The following is a 26,291-nucleotide window of genomic DNA, read 5'->3' on the forward strand; positions in this document are numbered from 1 at the left end:
CCACGGTGAATATATATGATTTGTCCACGTGGTCCATCCATTTCTTAGGCCCACAGTTAAGACAGGATGCGCTTGTGCATGTCCTTTGTTTGGGTTTCACATGGAATGGTCCAGTCGTCCAATGCATGCACAGAAGTGCAACAACAGCCCCATAATTAGGGCTGCAAATCTGTCGGATCATCAGACCTGACCTGATGACTTATGGTCTGGGCCTAAAATCTACAGCCATGGGTGCAAATCTATCTTAATCATTTAATTTTACTCATTGAATTGTATTTTACATTTAACCATCAAAATTGTTAGCCACCAATAATAATAAAATTGTTTGAAATATTATTTGTGTGAAAACTTAGTTGCAATTTCTAAATCCAATATGTGTGATAAATGGGCTAGGTTAGGGTCCAGGAAGACTCAAGAAGCCTAACTAGGTCAGCTATTTTTTACTTGGTTCTAACCTAAATCTGACATGAATTTTAATGGGTTGGTCCAAGGTCCAAATTTCTGACCCATTTGCACCCATACAATGATCCTATCTTTCCAAAATTGCCGTCTTTTATATGATATCTGCTCTCCTAAACTAGGTAAGTTCACGAGGCTGCAGTTCCATTAGTGAATTCACCAAAATGTGATCAATTTTAAAACTACCATAGGCCTGGACTAATTTTTCACAAATAATCTCCTTTCATACGCTATCATTTAAGGGGCATTTGGATCATAAGTTACTTATGCCTTACGTAGCTATCTTGATTTCTACTTATTAAATTGAAGTAACTTTAAATTAAAAAAGCTATTTATAATTGATCATAAACCAAACTTACTTGTCTCCTATAAATTACTTTACTGCTGTAAGTAGAAAAAGCTTAGGTCCCATTTAGATACCACCAAATAAGTTACTTTTCTACTTAAAGCAGTAATAAGTAACTTATTTCAGATAAGTTTGGTTTATGATTAGTGATAAGTAAATTTTTTACTTAAAGTTATTTAATCACTTCAGTTAATATTTTCATAAGCTACTGAAGAGAGGCATAGGAGAGATGAGAGAGAGGAGAAGCAGTACTAACGTATTTCAGCCACCACCCACCGACAGATGGCCCTTCCCTTCAGTCAAACAACCATTCAAAGGATGCAACAAATAGACGGACCAAAACATAAAAACAGCACCAGAATGGCAAGACAGCGGCTCAGATTTTTTTTTTTTCTTTTTTTTTCTTTTTTTTTTCAAATAAGACAGGAGGAAGGAAAACAGTCCATCATGCAGAGTAGAAAGCTAAGATAGAGAAGCATAGCAAGATGTTGCTGATCATTGGCTTCCTTGTTGTCGCCTCCGTTGCTAGTAACAAAGGAAGAATCATTGCCAAGCCAAAGTTCTCCCATCCCCTCAACTTCTACAGAGGTTTCAAGGGACCATGGGCTGGCCATTGGTTTGGACATCCGGGGTTTGGTTTGATCCCCCACTTTGGACGTTTCCCATTCATTCCCTTTGGGCACCATCTCAAACCTATTAAGCCGCTTTCCGTACCTGTTGCGCTGGGTGGCAAGGTTGGAGGTGGCCGTCCATGATCAAAAGGCTAGCTGGTGTGGTTCTTGGTCTAGTTGGGGGGGTATCTTAGGTTTACTGTATGGCTTTTCTTCTAGTTGAAAGGCTTGTGGCTTATGGTTTGTTAAGTTCTGATGGTTCTTAGTGTTGTCTGTGTGAGGATATAGTCTTGGATTCAAATCCTCTTCGAACCCTGATATGGTTGTAGCTGTTCGCATGTTTGATGAAAGTGATCAATGAGATATTGGCATGTTTGGCAGTTATGTCATGATATCAGATACACACAATGGCTCGCTTGCAGTTGCTTCGGACCGCCAGTGCCGTTGTTTCATGTAGGGACTTTAAAAAACAACCCTTGCAGTGATTTGCGATGGAAAATGGCAGAATAATGGTAGTCCGCCTGCACAGTTTCTGGTTTCCTGGCTGAAAACAAATATATTGGCCATGATGCAATCGGGTTCTTGCCTCCAATTAGAGGTGGGCATCGAGACGAGGTGGGCCAAGCTCGGCTCAGCTTGTCCATGTTGTACTCGAGCTCGAGCTCGGCCTCAAGCTCAACATTGAAGCTTGGCTTGTTTGCCAAAGCTTTTGACTCGAGCTAGTGGTTCGAGTCGAGTCGAGTCGAGTTTACCTCGATTCGAGCTCGAGCTTGTTGACTGAGAGAGTAATGGATTCTGTTCTTGATCCTCCTCCATTGATGAAAAATTCAAAAATCTTAAGAGAATCAAAGCAAGACCCGATAAAAAAACCAAACAAAGCTTCGAATCAAATAAGGAAAACTGTAAGAACCGATTTGTTCTTGATCTTCTTCTACTAGCAGAAATCCAAGTACTAAAAAAGAAACAGAGCAGAACACAGATCAGAAATCATTGGATTTCCTTTAAGCACTAACAAATCTGAGAAGAACCCATCTCGGATTTCTTGGGTTTCTCACCCAAGAAGTAGATCTCAAGAGATTGAAATCATACTATTATCAAGGTGAAATGAAAACTGGTGGTGGCAGTCCGGGCGGGAATGCGGGTGGCAGCAAGTAGAGAGAGAAGAAAGGGAAAGGAAAAGGAAAAGTGGGTGCGTGTAGTCGGGTAAAGACTCTAGGGGTTTTTTTAAAGTTAAAACTTAAAACTTATATTAATATAATATTTAATATTTAATATATTTATTAATCGAGCCGAGTCGAGCTCGAGTTCGAGCTTCGAGTCGAGTCGAGTTCTAGTTGAAATGCCCACTGGTCGAACTCGGGTCGAACTCAACTCGAGCTTCAAATAATTAACTTGACTCGGCCTGAATCGGCCATTCAAGCTGAGTCAATCCGAGCTGACTCGAGCCGAGTCGAGCGACTTTTTCGAGCTAGCTCGACTCGTGTACAGTCCTACCTCCAATTACCCACAGACAGTAATTTGGGGTATCATCCACATGAGCCTTGATATTTGGCAGAATATATTTGCACACCCTACCTATACAGCCAAGAACCTTCACAAAACCAGCATGAGAAAGCAACATAACGTTGTAATTAGTTATAAACATCGTACATAAGAAATCCAAAAGGCCAATTCTACAGAAAATATGAATTTTGTATTGACCTCTTGGACAATCAGCCAAGGAAGTGCTTTCACCTACATTTCTATAATTCTATTTCAATCTTGTGATTGTTAACTCTGGGTTTTTTTTTTTTTTTTTTTTCTGAACGATAGTTCTTTCAATCTCTTGATTATAATGGATGGTTAAGCGGGTGTATAACCTCCAGATTTTGGTCCAAGGTAGCCAAGACTTTTTAGCTTCTGAACCAGTCTTCTCTCTGCATCTGCCTGGAAAAAGAGAAGCACATGTTACCATCAAGCCATACACACATTAAGAGATGGGACCCACATGATACCAACAACCCAATAAACACATTTATGAGATGAGATTACCCAATAATACCAAAAGCTGTGAAGTTTCCCAAGCCCACACACGTGTGGAGCCCTGCGCAACCACAAGCAGGCAGATGTGCAAATGTGAACACATGTTGAGATCTGAGGGCAAGCTTTCCATCAGGTGCACCACATGGTTTAGATCTTCTGGTGCAAGAATCGGGCCTTCATTCCTCAGGCAAGCCAATATGCACAGGACAAATGGACAGCCAAAAACACTTTTCTAGAGATCCATTTGCTTGTACACTGGTCAACCTGAAGAGTGAAACCACCTGATCTTTACCAAAAGATCTGGCCCACCTAACAGGAAGCTCGGATCTCAAACATATTCCACATCAAGGTTTCAAGACTCATTCTAGCACTGCCTGATCCAGTTCAATACCACGAGTCACCTGCCTGAGCCACCCCGACTCGAGCTAGCCCGGCCGATACACCCCCAACTCAGGCGAGACCGAACGAGTCGATCCAAGTCTCCAAGTCTAAAAACTATCTTCCACATTGGCATGTATGGCTGCATGTGGATGTGCTGGGTTTGACATTCATGGGCTAAAGCAAACCTCAACAGCCATACATGCAAAGACAAATAAAATGTACACAAGCACTATAATATCAGTATGGTACGATCATCTATCAAGAGACCAACACAATAACATCAGCAATACATGAATACTGAAGGGCAGTGGATAAATAGAACCTTAAGCAGGGGGCTGTTCTGAGGAATATTGCATGCCAGAATTATATTGAGGCCAGTCCTCAACACTGAAAAGGAGAGTATAATGAATCAGCACAGCGGACCAGGAAAACAACATCAAGACCAGACAGGATTAGGACTTTACCCAAGCGACGGGCCATGCTTGAACCGGCATTATCAGCACCACCACCTAGTATGGAAGTAACACTCACCATATTGTTCTGTATGGACACATGAAAGAGTAACACAAGTTTCAAAAGAAAGGACAACAAAATTACTCATACGTCCATACATATGCATCTATGCACCCTTGACAGTCAAAAGAGTCAACTTACAGGTCGAGTAGTCGCAGCTGCATACAAATATCCAAATTTTGCAGAGTTGCATCCAATCCATACATAGATCTGCACGTACTCAAACTCAAGGAAGTTGCATGATAAAAGAAAATTCCTCTCCGAGTTTTAAAGTGTAGGAGACATCTGATAAAAAAGAAAAGAAGGATAGAGACTATTTTGGGTAAAAGGAGGGATTTAATGTTCGAAGCAAATTGCATGCTGCTGCCAAAAAACAAAAGTTGGAACTCAGTCCTCTGCCGGGTAGAAATAAACCATGAGCAACAATTAGGTCTTCAGACAGCATAGATGGATGCATCAAGAGAAATATTACCTGCTGGAAGTGAAATGATCCCCTAAAAGTAAGTGATTATGAGTTTTATACAGAATGACAACCAAACTAACAGAGTTACAAATCTATACATCTCCAAAATTTGTAGTTTGCAATTTTTCTCCTTATGGAGACCTTATGCAGACATTTCCTGAGGATTCAGTCTTAGAATAAGTCTAGATTAATGAGAGTAATCCCCATGTGACTTTAAGAAAGAGACTCTCTCTCTCTTTGGAGTCTGGAGTTTGGCTTGAGAATCATTGCTGCTTATCTGGCAATGTGATCTGATTTTTTTAGAAGGGATCTTACGGGTACTTCAGATTTTATGACAGGTTGTTGGTTGTTTGGTTGCTGCTTTTTAAGTTTTTTTAATCAGATTTTAGGAGTGACTTTTCTGCTAGTTTTTTTTCTTTCAGAAATCTGTTTGCATCAGCTAGGCTGGGATTTCCTGTTAAACCAAGGTTTTTTGGGTTCTTTTTGCTCTAATGTTTCAGCAATCAGGTAATTAGGTTTTGTTTTTGCTTGAAGATTGTCAAGAGTTGTGAAGACTATCAAGCTTTTTTAGTGGTAAGATACATTTTTCTTCTTTCTTTCTTTCCATGGTGTTTTCTTTTGAGGACTGCCAAAATTAGTTTGAAAATTATTAGTGGAATGACAGTGCTTCCACTTCCAATGATCCAAAAAAATACCCTTTTTAAGGTCTCGAGTTTGATAAATGTTTTGCCATGTAGTGGATGTAAGAAGACACATTTATTAGGAATCGGCAACAGTTTTTTATGAATTATACTTAACAAGTGATATCCATAGATTGTCCTCATCTTGTATGTATGACACAAGACATTGTCTGTGATTGGATCCAATCAAATGGTTTGCTATAACTGGATTTTTATTCTATAGTTTTTCTTTTCTTTTCTTTTGGTCTAGGCGATCATAATTTCATCGCCGTCATTGTTGTCATCAACATCCCCTTATCCCAACTAACTGGGAAAAGCAATAGACTATTACATAGAGCCTGTGGGAATTTTGTGCTCTCATTACCATGTCTTAATCCAAGAGAAAGGAGGGTTGCGTTAGGCTGGCAGCCGCCATGAAACTTATCCATAAATTTCATCATGAATTCATCAATTTTATCCGAGGTACTCAATGACAGTAACAGTGCCCGTAACGTGCACTGTAATGGCCATTTGATATAGGCAATAACGACCCTCACGGTCCTATAATCCGCACGCGCGGGCGTACACAAGGAATAAACCCGTAATAGACCCTTCAAACCATTTTTTTCCAAAACGGGCATTACAACCCTGTAACGCATAACGGTTCCCACAATTACTGTTGGATTTTTATGGAAATGCAATGGAATTTAAACTTTAAAAAAAAAAAATCCATGTTCTAATTAACCCTAGGATCTCCCATCTTTGATAACATAGATTTCTACAAACATAAACCATTAATAAATGGCTTAGATCATACCTTGATCGCGATGAATTTTTCCTGATTATGTTGATGTCAATCCTCTAACCTAAGAGGACTCTCCTCGATCCATCTCAGGTGAAGGAGAGCAAAAACCATCGTCAATTCCTCTGATAGGAGGCGAGGTTGACGCATGTTGTCCACTGGATCGACTACCACATGCAAGTGTGGATGAGAGATGTCATGAGGAAGGGAGAAGGATGCTTCTCTCTACCATTCCTCTCTTTTCTTCTCTCTTATCAACGCCCCAAAGGAGGGGACGTCCAGGGCTCTCTCTCTGTCTCTAAGCTCTCTCCCTTCTGAGATGGGATATATACATAAGGTGGAGGTTAGAGTTTCAAGGGTATACAATATGGTGCTTCGCCACCCTACAGACTTCTATGCATCCTAATTTGAATGATGTCTATCAATCTACCTTATCTATGCATGTACTCATGATCAAATCCCTTCATTGTCTCATGGCCCTCCACCAAATATCTATATCCATAGAAGACCATCAGATATAGGCCATCATATCATCATTAAGTGCGATCAAAACAATTTAACAATTAAAACAAAACCTCAATGGTTAAAAAGTAAAGCCATTTAAAACCTTTTCAAGTGTTGGGCCCAACAGTAAAACCACTTGATAAGTCCCTAATCTAATAGATTTAGCCATAAACAAGTTTCTAGGCAAACCCAGTTGATTCTTTATTGGCACGTGCAAGAATCAACGAACCCTAACAGACGTACGTAGCTATGCCTATACCTACTTTTAATGGCAAGCGATAGCCTCATAGGGAAAGCCAAAAGTTGTCCACTCAAGATCATGACCCTTACCCATTCTCGAGTCTTAAGGATTAATCATCTTTCTATACAATGTCAAGTCTAGCCACAGTCCAAGCTACTGGAGCCCCAGACCAACAACCTGAACTCGATCCACAAATGTAAGAGCCCAAAGGTCCTACTGGATTATGTATCCATGGTACACTCACTCCTATGCGAGGGCAAAGGCACACCGACATCAAATCGGCCCCGATGGTGGAGATTGTCCATCCTAACCCAAGTCAATCCCACATCTCATCATATGACGTTCGCAGGTATATCCCAAGTACATGTGTGGTCATGGTATAACAGAGTACTGAGATCCATGGACCACAACTCTCTCTAATCAACATCCATCATGTCAAATCTCGAGTTCTCGAGGACTATCAGAGGACTCACTGCTCTACATAACCCAAATTCATGTATGTTTAAGGAGACACCACATATTAACTAAGGAACATCATTTTGTCCAACAAGGACACATGGCCATCATGATCTATGACTGAGATCACCCTTGTCACATCCACATGACCAGTGGATTAGGGCTCACGTTGGTTTTCTAGCGCACAACTCCAACTGTTAATATTATGTAATAGCCATTACATAACTATTTTTTAATACCTTGATATTATTCCACAATAAATATTTTAGATTTCAAAAAGATAATGTTATTTGGATCATCATCATAGCCTTGGCCCTACTATTCGAGGTTGGCCCCACAAATATTATAAACAGAAATTCTAATTACTAATAGGCAAAATTTTGGCAACCAGCTGCTCGCTTGATATCAACCCTCCTTAGGCTTGAAGGCAAAGTTTTCTAGTTCTACAATAGAATTTTGGACCCACATGAATTTGTTAATCCTACAACCAAGCTTTCTTATTTTGTGCAACATCAATGTTTGATAGGCATGCGGTTTGAGGGCTTCTAAAACATACCAAGATATTGCATCTCCACTTGTGTAACAAGGGACTCCATGGTATGAAATAGAGCATGATTCGGTGAGGCCGAGAAACTGCGGACTTCAATGAGGTCGTGACCGTAGGGCCCACCTTAATGTATGTGTTGTATGTATATCCACGCCTTCCATCTGTTTTGCCAACTCATTTTATAGCATGGGCCTAAAAATGAAGCTGATGTAAATCTCAAGTGGACCACACCACAAGAAACCATGGTGATTGAATGCTCACCATTAAAAAAGATTTGGATCAAGCCGATATTTGTGCTTTCCCTTCATCCAGGTCTGCATGACCTTATCAACAGGCTAGATGGCACATAAGCATTATGGTGGGCCCTAGGAAGTTGAACCCTAAACCCTAAACCCTTAATGGTGAGTGTTCAATCACACTATTTCCTATGGTGTGGTTAACTTGAGATTTGGATCTGCTTCATTTTTTGGCTCGTGCCCTAAAATGATTTGGCAAAACGGATGGACGGCATGGATATACAACACATACATCAAGGTGGGCCCCACGGTCATGACCTCACCAAATATGCATTCTATAAAATGTTTGTTAAGACATCTTATGTTGGGTACTCATCAACATACAATAGGGGAAAACAAAACCCCTCTTTTTAGAGAGATTATGAGAATAACAACTTATCATCTATACTCGCATCACAAAAATACATGCACGCTTTTCGGCTACTACTTCCATGGATGCATTTTTCTACACCTTGTGGATTTACAAACCAAAGTATGGACATACATGTGTGTAATGTTCTACAAGGTCCCTCAGTTTGACACCTCATGTTCATTTCCAACACCAATATATGTGTCCCCGTCCAAGTTACAGTTTCCCAAGATATAAGTTATCTCTCTCATCATGGTGTTGCTTTCTTTGTTTGCCGAACAATATGTGATGTTTGGTATACCTACAACTTGCACCAGTGCAGAAGACCTCATTGTTTTTTATCGTTTCAAAAGTCATCCAACAAAAGTACCAAAGCAAAGATAATTTCCTCTAAAACCCCATGCCATATCAAAGAGATTCTTGGAAGTTGCACATTCCTGTCAACGTAACAAGCAAGAGATAAAACACCCAACATGCTAAAATTAATCATCACCTGTCTTATCATCCGTATGATCTGAAAATGGAGGGTGGCGTCTTTTAAGTCCTCTGTAAAACAAGTAATCTCCACACCCTCATCAACTGCCTTCGCCACGGATGAGTGTCCTTCATTACCCAGTTGATCTGTACGAACCTCGTGAATTTCAGCAGGCCCAGGAACATCATCTGAAGTATGTTCCTCAGACTCTCCCAACATCATCACTTGCAAATTTACACAATTTACTCAGTGAAATGAAAATAGCAACAAACAATGACATTTACTTCGCAGTACATATGTAAATAATAAATGCAATGGAGAGAAAAAAAACACAAATGATGACTGAGCGTGTAAAATTGCACAGTTCACGGTGCATTTGCCATCCTGAAATATCAAGATGGGGGCCACAGGGCATGGTTTAAATTAAGAAATTCCAGTCATCAGATTAGCCATGCATATACATTGTATACCAATGGTCATGTTTTTCCTAGGGATGCTTACTGGAAAGTCCTAAAAAGTGCATCTTGGTGTATGAAATGTTTGAAATGCCCTTGTTGTTTTTAGGAAGTGGAACCTGCACATTGCAGGGTAATGCGCAGGTTCCACCAAGTGTGTGTGACATCCAACCCATCCAACAAGTGCATCCCATCATGTCCATTAGACAAACCAAAACTAGGCTGATCCAATCATTAGGTGGACCACACGTCAATTTGGAGGTTTTTGGATGGTATACATTGTTATTTTATGGTGTGGCCTACCTAATGATTGGATCATTTTGATTTGTTTGTTTGTTTGATCATCGTGCTAGGGCAAAAACTGTTGAAAGGATTAGATGAGGCCATTTCAGTCATTTCACCCCTAAAGAAGCACAATTTGAGAATTCTAAAAAGTCTCAAGGAATTGGTTGTTAAGATCAACACGTAAAGTGCATTTCTCAATTGTTTCCCACCTGATGGATGGCCCTGCCTGATTCTTGAGTCTGGGTACGTTTGATGAGTGACTGGGATCTTGCACATGCTTTTTCATGTTGCCACGTGTGCCATTTGCCTCTCCAATCTCTCATAGCAAGAATCAACCTAACACTATTAGGCAACTGTTTCTCAGTCTGGCAACCACATCCAGGCTACTCATTAAATAGAGAGGAGCAGCAGGACCATGCCCCGGCCCAGAAATCAAGAAGGACATCCATCAGAATGGCTGCACTTGCACTTTGAAAATTAATAGTTGGGAATCGCCTCCTTAATGATCAATTTTTCCCATACACGTGTGGCCTGGCTGACAGGTGGCCTGGCCTCATAGTCAGGCCAAGGCCCTTTTCACAGAGGCCCCCACCTGGTGAACAGACCAGATCTCTCACAGGAGTGCCCCTTAGGCACGTGTGTCACACCCCATGAGAATATCACCCTAGCAATTATCAATGCGCACGTACGGTCAAGAACGTTAGACTTCCTCAACTGTGAGTTGAAGTTTCTTCAAATGAATTTTCATATACGACCATGGATATGATGTATGTATGTATGTAGGAGACCATGGATGAATGGAGTCCTACGGATATCTTTCGATGAATAGAAACATAGATTTTGAGGATTTAAAGGAGCAATGGTGGAGCGATTCTTCTCTCTGACTGAGCGAAATCACTTGCACTCTGAGAAGCGAGATGACGCGAGAGTTACTGCCAAGTCAATACAACTCGCCACGAGGCAATTTCAAATGAGGGCAGCATATTGTCGCTTTGGGACTTTGGGAGGTGAAGCTGAAAGGGGTAGTAGCATATCCGCACCTCAATACAGGCATGTTTCCGAAAACCCAGATCTTTGGAAAATGACGAAATTGCCCCATATTTGTAAATTAGGAAAATGCCCTTTCAATTTACAAAGATCATCGGCAAACCTCACTAAAAAGATTTTTCTTTTTTAACATCCACCCATTGTCGTTGGGCCCAACAGATGGACGGTGTGGATCACGTCAATGAGCACCACAAATAATTCCTCAAACCTTTCAGTCGAAGGGAAAAAGAAAAAAGAAAAAAGAAAAAAGTCAACCTTTAAATTCATCTTTGAAAGCAATAAGAACTAGTTTTTTAGGGGCTTTCTGCAAAATGTACCAAATATTACCAATGGAAAGTATTTGGAAACACATCGCGATGGCTTTTATCATAGCTGAATCCTGATCTACTATGATCACCTTTGGCAGTTCCCCTACCAATGCTTTACACCATTTCTCAAACAAGAAAGATGAAAGACTACTAGTCTCATTACAAATGAAACCACGACCCAATATTATTGACTGCCCATGGTGATTCACCCCTGTTAATGGCGTGAAGATTAACTCATGGTGATTCGTATTGTATGTGGTGTCAAATACCAATACATCACATCATCACTAAAGTAATGATATGCCTTACGTGAAATCACGTCAACCCAAAAACAATGTGTTAATCTACCCTCATCAACCTTCGCATCATATACGAAGGATGGATTCAACTCCTTCATTTTACAAAAATGCTCACATAACAGTTGCACTCCATGGCCCTTGGTCTCTTCTCTTCTTTCTCCTTCATAATTTCTCACTTCTTGCTCAAGGCATCCAATACTTTCGTAACTACCTGATTCGATTTCATAACCATCATGGTTTGCCAAGTGGCTATGTTTGCATGATTGAGCCTCTTTTCTTTCTTTTTTAACTCTTCAGTGCATTTGACATCCCACGATGTGATCGAAGGTGTGTTTCTTCCGAGCCATTAACTCAAAATCATGCTCCTCAACAAACTTTTTCGCTACATAGTTTAATCCCCATCCTCCTTTTTAATTGTCATGATTTGTGAATGTTGTAATTAATCCCTATCCGCCTTTTTAATTGTCATGATTTGTGAATGTTTTACAACTCTCTCATGTAATACCCTGCCAACTGTCACGTCTTAAGTTCACCATGTTTCATCTCTACCTTATCGTTCGCCATCCCTCCTTCGAATATACATGCATCTTCCAAATCTCTTCTTTCATCTTAGGGCCTGTTTGGATTAGGTATTGCCCTAGTAATGCAATGGAAAAGTACTATCATTACAATTTTACCACCGCAAAACCAAACACGACAAATGTCAATCAAATGCATATGTTTTTAGGAAATGGGTAAAGGAATTTGTAATCATTGCTGCACTTTTTAATTACATTACTGTGAAAACCTCCAACCCAAACAGACACATCAATGTATGCATTTAATGATTTGACATTATGGACCTGTTTGTTTCACCAATTACCATAGTACTGTAAAAGAAAAGCGAAATGATTACAAATTCATTTAAATATCGCCTGACAACATTTGCATTTGACCATTGATTCTCGTGTTTGGTTTATCAAAGATAAAATCGAAATGATGGCATTTTTCCATTACTTCAATGTCAAATCATTACATCATACACTGATGTCGTTGTTTGAATTCGATATTTTCGCGGTGATGCCATGAAAAAGTGCAATGATTACAAATTCCTTTACCTATCTCCTGAAAACATCTACATTTGATTGATGATTCCTGTGTTTGGTTTGGCGATGGTAAAATCATAACGATGACACTTTTCCTTTACATTAACAGGGTGAATTGCAAAACAAGGATGCCCTAAAGTAATGGAAAAGTACCATCATTAAGATTGTACCATGATAGACCAAACATAGCAATCCTTGGTCAAATGCAGACATCTGAAGAGACGAGCAAAAGAATTTGTAATCATTGCACTTTTCTATTACATTAGTGCAGCAATCATCAATCCAAACAGGCCATTATTGTATTTATTCAAACCTTTATAAACACTGAAACCTACATTCCTTGTATATCAATTGTAGAAATCAAACACAACATCAACTGAAGAGAAAGTAGTCATCCCAATGATTGGTTTTAGCCCTAATTTTACATTTAGAATCCAATATCGAATGGAAGAACTGCCTACTTCACTTATATTCTCATTTCTACTTCTAAATTCATTCGAGATCCTTATGCCCTAACCTATTGTAACAAATAGAAAAAAGAAAAAAAAAAAAAAAAAAAAAAAAAAAAAAAAAAATTTTCATTTAGCATACAATTAGCATCACAAAAATGGGTCCCCAAATAGGTATTCCACATAGCAAAATTCCCAATTTTTAGATGAGCTAGTAGAGATAGTATAGTGCGTGTGAGTGAGTGATCCAGGGTTTAATCCCTGGTAATGTTACCTTTTAAAAAATCCGTATTTTTAACCAAATTCCCCAATTAAGGATTTAAATTAGGAAACATTCCCAAAATGGAAAATTCCCAAATAGGGAAAATCCACAATTAGGCTCTTTGATTCAAGTTTTTTTAAAGAGTAATAAAGCCTTACTGAAGAGAGCTCAAAGGCTAAAGAATAAGGAAGCTCACGAGAGCAAAACAAAAACAGAAGCCACAAGGCTAGCTTTACCCAACTCTAAACCTACAAAACCCAACCTAGACAAAAGAGAACAATGAAACATTTAAGAAGTCCATTCCGCAATGGCTAAATTCGCCCTCAAGACCTCCAAATTCAACTTAAGAACATCCCGAAAAACTCATTTGTTTCATTCGCCCCAAAGAGGCCAAAGGCTAGCCAGATGTGCCAAATGCCCTCTCTTGCATCCAACACCTTCAAACCCTCCCCCATGCCACGCAAAGAACAAGGCCTGATCCCATTAAGACCTAAGAAACATTGAATAGAGCAAAGAAACCTTCCCACGCCATCCTAGCAACCATATAACAAATAAACAAATGATCAACCAACTTGGCATCTTGCAAGCATAAACTATTGATCATTGCACTTCTCTAGATTATCGATGGTAATCACCCTGTTTCTTCCAACCAACCAAGCAAAAGACGCCACCTTAAGCGGGGTACTACCACACCACCACCGCATGACAACACCAACTTTCCACCGAGGAATGGGAGAGACGATGATGCAGGACCGATGCATAAACCAAATAATATATGAGATCAAGTAGCTGAATTAAAATATTTAACAAAAAACATAAACATTGCCATAAACACACAAATATCACGAACAAAAATAAAAGAACATCATGCATGATCCTAGCCTAAGTTGCCGACATTGTAACACAAGATCGTTAAATAAAAATGAAACTAGGATCTAATGGATGTAGGGACATCCAATTAGCATAGGGTATAGTCTATTTTATGGTAGAGGGCCTAAAACAACCTAGGGTGAATTAGGGTCAAAGAGATTGAGATATATAGGAAGTAGGGTTAAAGAGATTGAGATATATAGGAAGTAGGGTTAGGGTTTGGATTATTGACAGGTATGAGAAAGTGAAGTTTAGAAGAAGATGAAGATCTGGGATGGAAGAATGACGAACCTGAAGAAAATACCTAGATGGAGAGGAAAAGAGATGACGGTGTGGGATAGATGGAGACCTCACACCTCCATTGATGAAGATTAGCCACCAATCTCCCTTCCATATCACATGTAAGTATCTTAAAATCCCTTGAAGATGGAAGAAGCACATAAGAGCTTTTCTCTTTTTATCACAAAAACCTAATGAGTGAGGGCCACACGGCCACCCTCTTTTATAGCTTTAAGAAAGTTGAAAAATTACAATCAACACCCTGTTTTGTGAATTTTGACGAAAATATCCCTAATCTAACTAAAACACTCTCCAAACATAACATAAACAAAACTAAATCCTATAATGTTGATAAAATCTAAGAAAATTAGTGTGGACGATTCACGATCAATGGCCCGATCATGTGATCCAACGGCCCGATCGTCATGTCCCTTCGATCCAACAGTACGGATCACTCCATAAAGCAGCCCATGTGCATATTCCTAATGTGGGGTCTTCCGGATTCTCGCACATGCACATAAGGTCTTCAACACGATCACGGATACTCGCCTAGCCACTGGAAAATCGGTGTGGCACACCTCTTCTGATACGTACGCAAGGGTATGCGTGAAGTGATGTCATCGTTAGACGGCTGAAGAACGATCAAATAAAGAACTCGAGGGACTAATCCTTACACCATGCCATTCCATCCTTTGCATTGCTCATTAGATGGCAATCCTAAATACGAGACAAAGATGGATAAGCTCCTCCGACAAATTCTTTCTACAAGGAGGGACCCAAACTCTAACCTTGCCCACCTGGGAGACATCGTAAAATGGGAATATTCGGCTCCAATGAAAATTGTGCAAGCCAGGGGAAAGACACTCAACGGAACCTCTCACACCCACACATCCTCCAAAGTGCACTCTCTTCCCATCCCCCGCTAAAAAGCAAATCCCCTGTTTAAATCTACTAGCCAATCTGAACACCTTCCAAATGGTGAAGACCCTATAAAGAAATGAACTATTCACCGACCATCCCCCCTCCACCCCATATTAACTAGCCACCACCTCTCTCCACAACATGCCTACATCAAAATCCAAACCCCATCCTAAGCTTTTTCAGTCTTGCCAACACTGATTTTGGGCGATAGAACAATGACAATGACTCGGGGCATCTTGGGAGTTGATTCAACAAAATCTCTAATTAGGCAAAATCCCCAATTAGGGATTTGGCATAGAAAAATTGGGTCAACAAAATTAAGAGATGTAAAATGCTCAATGAACATGTGCTTGGCCTAATAAACTTCATATGCAAATCCAAACGTCTATATAGTGGGGCCCATGTGGATTAAGAATTCCCAACCCAATTGGGGATTAAGAATTTGAGAAAATCCCAACCCAATCAGCGATTAACAATTTCAGAAAAAAAAACCCTAACCAAGGATTTCAATTTCAAAATCCCCAATTTGCGAAATTCTAGATTATTCCATTTCTGAAAATCCCAAATTAGGGACTTGCAAATTCAAAAATCCCCATTTAGAGTTTTACATATTCAAAAATTCCAATTAGGAATTGAAATTTCAAAATCCCCAATTTGTGAAATTCTGGATTGATCAAATTCTGAAAATCCCCAATTAGGCATTTGCAATTTAAAAAATCCCCAACTAGAGTTTTACAAACTCAAAAATTCCCTAATTAGGGATTTGCGATTTCAAAAATCCCCAATTAAGGATTTGCAATTTCCACAATCTCCACTAGAAAAAGAAGCATACGGAGAAGAGGAAGAGAAGAATATTGTTGTCACTGTCGTTGTATGGCAAGAGGGATGGAGAGAGAGAGATAGAGAGGTAGATGAAGAGGGAGAGCTAGCATGAGGGAGATGTTCGTATAGAGAGAGGGAGAGGGAGACCTAGTGAGAAGGGGGTGAGGGATCAAGAGGGGGCGTGTGTGAATGGCATACATGCGGGTGTGTTTTAAACAAGGAGAGTCTCCAAGCAACTCTCTTTTCCATGCTTCAGAGTTGCAAGCTAAATATAAACCATCCATGAGATCCAGCAGCAAAAAGTAGAGCTCGCTCAAAGGGAGTCTATGGTCTCACTCATAGGAGACCAGGATATATATATATAGTCCTGGTCTTCAACAAGCAAGATTGCATGAGAAAAAGGCATGAATGAATATTAACTAGGATTACCTTATTTATAAAAAATAAAAATAAATAAATAAAACTCTAGAATAGGATTAGATGATTTTTTTTCTAGTAATCCTAACCTCCCGTCCATGTCCCCACTGAATATGCCTTGGTCCCCACTGAATATGCCAGTGACATAACGAAGACATGGATTGTCGATTACAGTATCCAGTGTCCCAAAGCAACTGGATCAGTACAACTTAAAGTGCATGTTTGATCAAAACTATTGATATCTTGGGCTTGACCTCTAGAGTACCCATTTGGAATTGGCCAATAAATACGGAATAATCACATAGAATCTTTCATTTTCTTTACGGAATGATCACATATATCTAAGCCCTACAAAGGTGCAACACACCTTGAAAATCAGGCTATTCCACTAATTAGGCGGCCAAACTTACGTGTTGAATAAGACCATACATTGTCCATTGCTTTCCTCAGTGAGGCCCGTCTAAAGAGTGGAACGGCATGATTTCAAGAATGCGATACGTACGCGATACCAATATTTCGAACACTGGATGGCGTTCCATGAGTGTCGTGCGTGTTGAATGCTGCCACAGCAATCATACATTGAATGTTGTCAAACTACTAGAAACCAAAAAAAAAAAAAAAAGCAGCAATCATACATTGAATGCTGTCAAACTACTAGAAACAAAACAAAACAACCGATTACACCAACACCAAACCCTATAAAAACCAAAATTCCTACCAAAAGAAATCAAATCACTCGAAAACCCTTATATTTCGAACCAAAACCCTACGCAAATACAAATTTCCACAAATAACTCCAATTCCACCAAAATCAAACCCTATCACATATTTTCTAGAAATCAGAGGCGAATCACATACCTTCCGATATGAAACCTGAGAAACAAAAAACCTCTGAAACGAGCAACCACTAGAAACGGATTCTCGCCAGAGACGAAGATCGGGTTTTAGGGTTTCTGGAATCCGAAAATGAGAGCAAGAGAGAGTGGGAAACGGAATTCGAAAGAGGGTTTTAGAAATCCCTCTTCCAGAATGACATTTGCATTCAAATCCACACAATGTGCGTTTTACATCGTTTAAATAATATCATATGTTATCAGCCGTACATTTAAGGGCCCACCTAATAGACGTTTAAGAGTTTCTAATATAGTAAAAGCATAAATATAAACCATCTACCAGTGGACCCACTATTTGGATGGTCTGGATAACCATACATCAAGTGATATGAACAAATCATTGCCATCTTACATTATATCCATAACTAACAACTAAGACTTTAGTTTCTGTTGCGGACGGGTTTGGCTAGTGACGTTGATTGGTGATCCGTGGGCCCATCATAATGTATGTATTTTACCCACGTTTTTCATTAATTTTTACGTTTCATTTTAAGGCTTTATACCAAAAATGAGGGAGATACAAATCTCAAATGGACCACACCACAGGGAAATAATAGTTTTTGAATGTCAACCATTAAAAACCTCCCCAAGCCCAGTGTAATGTTTATTTGACATCCAGCCTGCGTATGAGATCAGACAAACCTTGATGAAGTGGAAAAATAAATACCAGCTCGATCCACAATTCTATGGCCCTGTTGGCTTTCAATCGTGTGAGTTCCATCGCTGCTACTTCTCATGATGTAGTCCCCTCAATGCTTAGATCTACTTACTTATTGTGCTCATGCCTCAAAATTATAAGTTAAAATGGATGGTAGGTGTAGATAAAACACAAACATTCATGTGAGCTCCACCATCCTCATATAGGACAGACCGTAGGTGGGGCCTGTCATGTACCCAACCATGTTGTACGTGTCAAACAGGCTGTCCCCATCCTTGACAAAGGCATGCTGTTTCAACTTGTTTCACCTATGATTAAAGAGGCCACCGTAGGGTAACCATTTTGCTTGGATTGTCCATCCATCTTCCAAATAATTTGGTGGGCCCATCAGAATCCCAAGTGGACCAAGTGTTAAATAGATCTCTAGTTTTGACGCGGATGTGCCTTTAAAATGTCCTGAAAAATTACAGTAAGAGGTCAGATTTGAAAGTACTACATAATGGATGGTTTATCTAGAAAATGGAGAGAATACTATTTCTATATTATAATATCCATGATTTATAGCAATTGAATGGCCATGAAGTTTTCCTATACCAATATGTCTCTTCAAAACATCTACATCTATTCATAGCAAACAACATCATTTCATGAAAGGACATGACCATTTGTCTTATGGTGGTTATTTATGCATTCTTTTAGATAGAAAAGGGTCATTTGACAGTTTAAAATTGTTTCTACATGAGCGACGGGTGGCATATTTGCCACATGTACAACCATGCCACATTCACTCTTAATCAGCACTAAGGTTAATAATACTTCAAGGTAATCAAGTTGCACCATGTCCTAAAAAGCTTGAACCGAAATAAAAATCCATTATCTTACCGACTGGCTATACAAATTATTTATGAAAATTTTAAATAATAATTTATTTATTTGCTTATTAAAAATAACTTTTATTTTTATTATAAAAACACAACAGTATTAAGCTCATTAAAATATATATTTTGCCTGAAAATGATGAAATTCTAAGTACAGGATGGGTCACGAGCATATAATCACATCTGAATAATTAACCAATGATTTTTAATTGTTGATTTACATTGACAATGTTTGGACGGCACAAATCATCCTATTAAAGTCATTTGAGTGATGTAATTGATGATCTTATTGTTTTTGGATATCATTAGTGGGCCACGTGCCAAATAAATTAGTAGCATGTTACACATGCGACTCTTCAAAGGATTTTAGATGTGATCTTAGCTTCCATTTTGGATTTCAAATCTCTCTTTGAGGGGATTTGAAACCTCCGGTTACTTTATGTTGCCAAACATATCAAGGGATTTGAGATCCCCTCGAATTCGTAGTGTCACATGACCCCTAAAGTTAACTACAAAATAGTTAAGTTGCATGGATAAAACATATACATTATGGTGTGGTCTAAAGAGCTTTTTCAACACCCACATACTTCACAATGAGTCATCCATCCACAGTAGAATAGAACCTATAGATTGGATGGTCTGTAGAGATCAGTGACTGAGTACTAGCTGGAGATAAATAGTCCTGGCATGGGTTTTGTGGGACCACCATGATATATATTTTTTTATCCACAACATCCACCCATTTTGAAAAATCATTTTAAGTCATAAGCACAAAACTCAGGCAAATTAAATGCTTGAGTGGACCACACTAGAGGAAACGGTGGAGACTGAACACCTGCCACTGAAAACTTCTATGGGGCCACATAAGTTTTGGATCAAGCTAATATTTATGTTTTCCTTCATCCAAGTCTATGCAACCTTGTGAATAGGTTGGATGGCAAATAAGCATCACGGTGGGCCCTAGAAAGGTTTCAACGATGGAGGTCATTTTCACCATTGCTTCATGTGGCGTGTTCATCTACCTCCTTTTCAGGCTCTTGCCTTGAAATGATATGTTATAATTAATTCATGAATAGCTGGGATAAAACACATATATCACAGTACACCCCACAGAGGTCCCATCTCAGACTTTTTAAATAGGATTGAGAAGATATCTAACATCTCTTTGGAATAGATGGATAATATTCTAGAATCTTCTCACAAAAACTTGAAAACTTTGTTGCATGGTCTTGCTAATTATGTGTTGCTCCCACTTTGAACTGTTCTTCATTTCTGATAGGAAGTGCGGAAGTGTGAGCCCTCAAGATCTGATGGTCTAGACGATATGGAACCTTCACGACGCCGAAAATTAACGCTCCGGATCCAGCGGCCCGCCTATTCACTATTGGACAAGATGAGTTTATTCACCCCTCTAATTCTACGGTATAGATGGCCCCGGATCATGATTTATGGTTTAGATCATCCCAATGACATGCTAAATAGACAAATTACTGTGTACACTATTCCTCCTTTTTACTCTCGTTATTTTTATATATTTTTACGAGAGGGTCTTATCCTATTTATAGGAAAGGATGAAGTTTAGATGAGACCATAAATTATCTAACCTTATCATCCTTTTTACTTTCGTTATTTTTATATATTTATACGAGAGAGCCTTATCCTGTTTATAGGAAAGGATGAAGTTTGGATGAGACCAGAAATTATCTGACCTTATCCCTATCTCCCCATCTAAAATCAAATTCAATTATGAGTTTGAAAAAAAACTGAAGAGACGAGGCCGGAAGAGGCCCAAGCACATGGGACCCACTCACTCGTGATTGCCCACCAATGGGCCCCACTGGCCTATATCCAACATCTCTCACTCAATCACATTGTGGGATAGACACGGAAATTTGTCCATCTAACTCGCCTAATAACAATAAAAAAACAAACATCGCAATCAAAAGAATTAGAGGCGTGGGACCAGCTGGATCACTGTAATATTCTCACAAGTGTTTAAGTACTAAGTGACCACCTAACTAGTTCTCAATAACTCAAGCTTTACAATGATTGTCCTAGTTCGCATGACCACACCGGATAGAGTTAACTCCCGATATGGAGTACTCGGCCAACATACGCACTTGTCCAACTTATCGAGTTATTATGAAAACTCGATTTTTCACAAACTTCGACTAAAATCAATTTAAAGCAATACATATATATATATATATATATATATATATATATATATATATATATATATATATATATGCTTTTAAGAAAAAAATATTGTTTGTAAGAGTCTACTAAAAACAACTCGATATTGTCGGCGGATAAGTCTTCAAGTGCGTATTTATAGTTTTAGAAACTTGTTGTAGCTGTCACGGGATCTTCCCCACGCTGATGTGTAATTCAGAATCAATTAAGCCGTTTTGCTAGCGTAATTGAGTCTGGTCAATCAAAGACGTTTTGTCATAGTACACTAAAGTAGCGGCACTCAATCTCATCCTCTCATACACAAGAGGATAGTAGCTAAGGACACAAATAGTCATCTACAGGATTGGCTACTCGCACGTTGCAATGATTACACCGAATCAAAACAATCTGTACGTAAAAGGTCCCAGCACGTGGCTACAATCCACGCTGTAAAACAGACAATACTAGGTGTATGTCGGGTTTACAATACGCAGGTTATTCTACATGAGGTACGACTCATCTCATAACCTTATAACCTGGCTATAAATTCAGGTCATAACATTGATAGCATAAAGAGAAATGGTACGATTATGGTATTCGACTTTATCAATCTCATCTCCAGTCTTAAAAGATTGTAGGCGGATATGACTCACTCATATCCTTATTCTTTATTATTCACAATAAAGAGAAGTCCATCTCTCAGTGTATGAACATGGCCCCAAATGTACTTTTTTTATACATTCATGGTTAGTCAACCCGTGCGAGCGGGTGACCGGCCTGGCAACAAAAATAGAAATACTATATGATCTCAAGGTAAATGTTAATGATCTACTTACCTAGTTTATATCAGTGTTCAATACTGAATAAATGGAATATATTATTCATTAATAAAATATCAAAAGTACTAAAAACAAGTATATCGCTTAAGTTTTCCTCAATCTCATCTGCCTAACGTGAATCTGAAATAGATATTTGACTATAGGTTTCGTCATGGGATTAGCCATCATCTCCTTATATAGGAATGTAGTTGAGGGCGACTGTAACGTCTCGGAAAAATTCGTACAAGGACCCGAGTACCACCCTAGATAGAAATCACCCAAGACCAAAACCTTTAGAAATTAGGTTAATGTTAGCAAGTGTTGAACTAGAGTGCTTATGAAATTAGCACTAATCATTTTAAATATGATTTGCAAGACCCAAACCGTGCAGTATCATTGACGCCACGTTACCCTGAAATCTAGAATCCATCTCTAAACCCGGTTGCTCTCGGGAGCACACCGAAACTCCGTATCGGACCTGGACTGCACGTCGAAAGTCCGATTACCCCGAAACTATACGGATATGACCGTATTATTGGACTTGACAACCCCCTTAAAAATCAAGTCTTAATTGTGTCTAGAAATACACAACTTGAGCCTGGAGCAAAGTATGTGAGAAACGTGAATATATTTAGAAGTAAATTTTAAATTTAAGTAATCTAAGTCGTGTTGCTTGCAGGTCAAATATAAGGATTCAGACCGTAAGAATCTGACCCAAATACACCATCGGATCAGGAGAAATGTCCCATACATGTCGGTGTACTTATGGCCCTGATCGAGTGCCGGTGACCGTTAAACTGAAACTGGTCCGCCACGGCTGATCTGTAAATTCGATTGGAACGAAAATTCAACCTGACCTAGATCCGTGGTCAGGGAGCTTAAGTCCGACCGTACGTGGAAAATGGGCCACCAGAAGTGCTCCGTTGGACCGGAACAGTCCGTATTTGGATATTACCTAAGTATACCTTGGCCTTGGGGCCATATCCATCAATCCTGGGCCTATATAAGGACCTTAAACCCTCTCTCTCTCACCCCATACGAATTTGAGAAACCCTAGGGGAGAGGGAGAGAAAAGAGAAGGGAAAAGAGAGAAAGTCAGAGTGAGAGTTGGAGATTCTTCCTGGGATTCGATCCCACTATTCCACGCACTCAACTACCATTCCTGTATCGCTATACAGGCGATTCCGATTCCGTTTTTAGGTAAGAAAACATAATCCTAATTTGTATTAGGGTTTCAGATAGTGTAAGTTATGAAATAGCTAACCTAATTTATGTTATAGGTTGTCAATCCGCCGTTAACAAGATTGAGTGTCTAAAACGAATCCGTTACGCGTTTACTGGCGTAAGGTGCGGACTATAAACATATAGGTTATGGTTTTCAAGGCTTTCAATGTCGGTTAATAGTTTATTACTGATGTGGGTGCTATTTCACATGCCAAATGCGATGTCTGTTTCACTTTACATATATATATGAACTATGTTGGGTATATTGTAATCCGTGTGTTTGTAGAAATGATTGTATATGTTTGAAATTTGAAATTATGTTTGCCATGATTGATTGCTGTGTATATATGCAAGATGTATGTGTAATAACTCCTTGATGAAAGGATTTGCCTAAATACATGTTATCCCAACATACGTCGCATATGTTATAATGTGTAGCCTAGGTGTTTGTGAAAATGTTTGAATGAGTGGAGGATTTACATTCGTGCTCGCCATGACAAATTGTTGTGGATATATGATTGTTGTGTAGGCGACAATCCCTTGGCGAAAGGTTTTACCCTAATACACATTATAATCAACAGACGTGTATGTTAAAAAAGTGTAGTCTAAGTGTTCGTAAAAATGATTGAATGAGCAAGTACCTGACATCGGGTACTTTATTTGGGTGTTGAGATAAGATTCTCAACTACCTTGATTATGTGTATGATTTTCTCTATGCAATTTATATTGTATCGTCTGTTTTACTTATCAAATGCGCATGTGTGAATTCTTGTGTATGTTGTACTTCATAACATGCTCAAATGGTTGTAGGATTGAAATTATATGTTTATTACTGCTTTGACTATTTTACACGAATACTTGTTATAATTGAATATGTTTGGGACTACGATATAGTTCGAGCAATCGGTAACAGGCCCTGATTTGATGGCTGAGGTTGTTTTCGCCCGCAGGATGTGTTCGATGAGTCCAAGCAATACTTCAGTTGTCGACAGTGATTAGGCCACACGGAGTGCTCGTGCACTTCATGTCAATCAATTCGATGTGCACTCGTACCAGTTGAGCTCGTCAAGTAACCTGATTGACCCGATGTATGTTCACCATGTATGGACGCTACTGCTTGAATCTAAGGTACCAAACTCACCAATGAAAAATTTCTTTAACCTTGGTACCTCGATCCGCTAAGACTCATGAGCCAAGTATGGTGGTATGGGACATCGTGGTCGAGCTGTCGGCCTACGCTGGGGTGACGAGCCTCCCCGTAGTGTCCAGTGAGCAACACAGCCTCGTGAGCCTAATACGGTGGTATGAAAAACTGTATTCGAGCTGCGGCCTACACTGATAAGGTGACGAGCCCTTTGTAGTGACCTCGAGCATACTCTAAGACTGCGTAGAGGCGACGAGTCCTTACGTAGTAACAAGAGTATACTAGGCTTGCACTGATAAGGTGACGAGCCATTTGCAGTGACCTAGAACCGCAATATCGTATGAGAATTGTTATGACTGACGACCCTAGAATGGATCATTTTTTGAGAATTGATATAAGGGAGGTATCTTAGCTTCCCAATCATGTTGTATGAAAATGGCTAATAAGAACTTGGTAATCAAACTCATGCACCGCATTGTATGTGTCGTTTGGCGATGTGTAGAGAGCACGAGGAAGTGACTGACACGCACGATTGTTAGATGAAGATCCCTAAGGGAGTGCAGGCGAGGGCATGCATCATTTATTCATACCATTCCTGTATTAATAAGAGTACTTAGGGATGTTCGATTGTATTGCTTTATCATTACTGCTTGACTGAATTGATAACATGTTAACCTTTGCTTTATTGTTCCACTGAGTTGATCACTCACTCCCACGTTACGGGACGGTGTCTTAAACACCAACCAGACCCTGTTGTAGGTTTAGATTATGGCGTAGCCTGCAAGGCGGAGCCGGACCTTGAGGATGATGAGGAGACATTCTCATATATGCAGTATTCAGGCGGGTTCTCGTTGATCGTTCTGAATCGACGGGGCTTCAGGGTTATACTTGTAGTGGACTATTACATTTTTGATATTTTGTATTTTGAAACAATACTTGTAATTATTGACTTAGCAATGCATACATACTTTGGGGACTTATACTGATTTGTAAAATTATACATATTCGTTTCAGTCTTTCGTTTGTGTATTACAACTGTCCCTGGATTATGTTTTGCTGATTTGGCTTAATCTTATTCATGTTTATGCACTAATACAAACAACATTTAATCATCATTAAATATGTTGCATAAGTGATGCGTTAGAACTCGAGAGTTGGACTTCTACTCGACCCCCGATTTTCACGGCGTTACAGCGACCTTATCTCTCACTTGATCGCGGACGTAATGATACTTGATCTCAATGTACTTAGACTTTTAGTGGTGTTTAGGGTCCTTCACCAAGTCAATGGCAAAAGTATTGTCTATCTTTAGCGATACAGGCCGACGAACGCTCAGTACAACACCCAGACCTAGTAGAAATCTGCGAACCCATACACACTCTTGAACTGCAGCACAACATGCAATGTACTCGGCCTCCATAAATAAATGAGCTGAGGATGTCTGTTTCTTACCTGACTATGAGATAGTTTCTTCTCCAAGTAAGAATACATATCTTGAAGTAGAATTTCCCTCATCGGCGTCATTACCCTAAGTAGCATCAGAATATTCTTTGAGCTCGAGACTTGTACCTTCATAATACAACATTAGGTCTTTTGTCCATCTGAGATAACGGAATATACGTTTGACAGCTTATCAATGAGATTGTCTCGGGTTACTCTGATAATGGCTAACTATGCCAACTGCATAGCTAATATCCGGTCTGGTGCAAAGCATAGTATACATTAAGCTTCCTACTGCACTTATATAAGATACTGAGGACATAACCAGTTTCTCGGCTTCAGTCTGAGGACATGATTTTCTGTCTAACTTGGTAGCTTTATCCATAAGGGTTTCAATGGCTTTTGAATTTTTCATTCATAACCGCTCTAGGATCTTTT

The 26,291-nt window shown here is 39.4% G+C and overlaps 1 protein-coding gene and 1 long non-coding RNA gene across 3 annotated transcripts; both read right to left on the minus strand.

The window, feature by feature from the left end:
- Nucleotides 1-3,008: 3,008 nt before the first annotated feature.
- On the minus strand, nt 3,009-17,659 carry LOC131249432 (uncharacterized). 2 transcript variants are annotated; one of them, XM_058250225.1, is made up of 6 exons: nt 17,482-17,659; nt 9,143-9,312; nt 4,474-4,542; nt 4,284-4,359; nt 4,142-4,206; nt 3,009-3,342 (listed from the first exon to the last, which is right to left on the minus strand). In XM_058250225.1, the coding sequence occupies exons 2-6, from the start codon at nt 9,152-9,154 to the stop codon at nt 3,259-3,261; spliced, it is 306 nt and encodes a 101-aa protein (XP_058106208.1). In that variant the 5' UTR covers nt 9,155-9,312; nt 17,482-17,659; the 3' UTR covers nt 3,009-3,258. The 2 variants fall into 2 exon arrangements, with proteins under 2 accessions (XP_058106208.1, XP_058106207.1); XM_058250224.1 differs by having other exon boundaries at nt 9,143-9,348.
- LOC131249433 (uncharacterized) lies at nt 5,434-9,136 on the minus strand. Its single transcript, XR_009172837.1, has 2 exons — nt 6,687-9,136; nt 5,434-6,570 (listed from the first exon to the last, which is right to left on the minus strand). It is a non-coding gene; the product is annotated as an uncharacterized LOC131249433 (long non-coding RNA).
- Nucleotides 17,660-26,291: the final 8,632 nt, after the last annotated feature.

This window comes from Magnolia sinica, chromosome 6 (assembly GCF_029962835.1).
Source record: "Magnolia sinica isolate HGM2019 chromosome 6, MsV1, whole genome shotgun sequence".
NCBI classification, from domain to species: Eukaryota; Viridiplantae; Streptophyta; class Magnoliopsida; order Magnoliales; family Magnoliaceae; genus Magnolia; species Magnolia sinica.

Excerpts from the sequence above, each read along its gene's own strand:
- LOC131249432 (XM_058250224.1), bottom strand. The coding sequence starts at position 9,346 with ATGATGTTGGGAGAGTCTGAGGAACATACTTCAGATGATGTTCCTGGG. Across the intron at positions 4,207-4,283 it reads AAGCATGGCCCGTCGCTTGG|TGTTGAGGACTGGCCTCAAT; the intron begins GTAAAGTCCTAA and ends TCTCCTTTTCAG. Across the intron at positions 3,343-4,141 it reads AGAACAGCCCCCTGCTTAAG|GCAGATGCAGAGAGAAGACT; the intron begins GTTCTATTTATC and ends CTCTTTTTCCAG.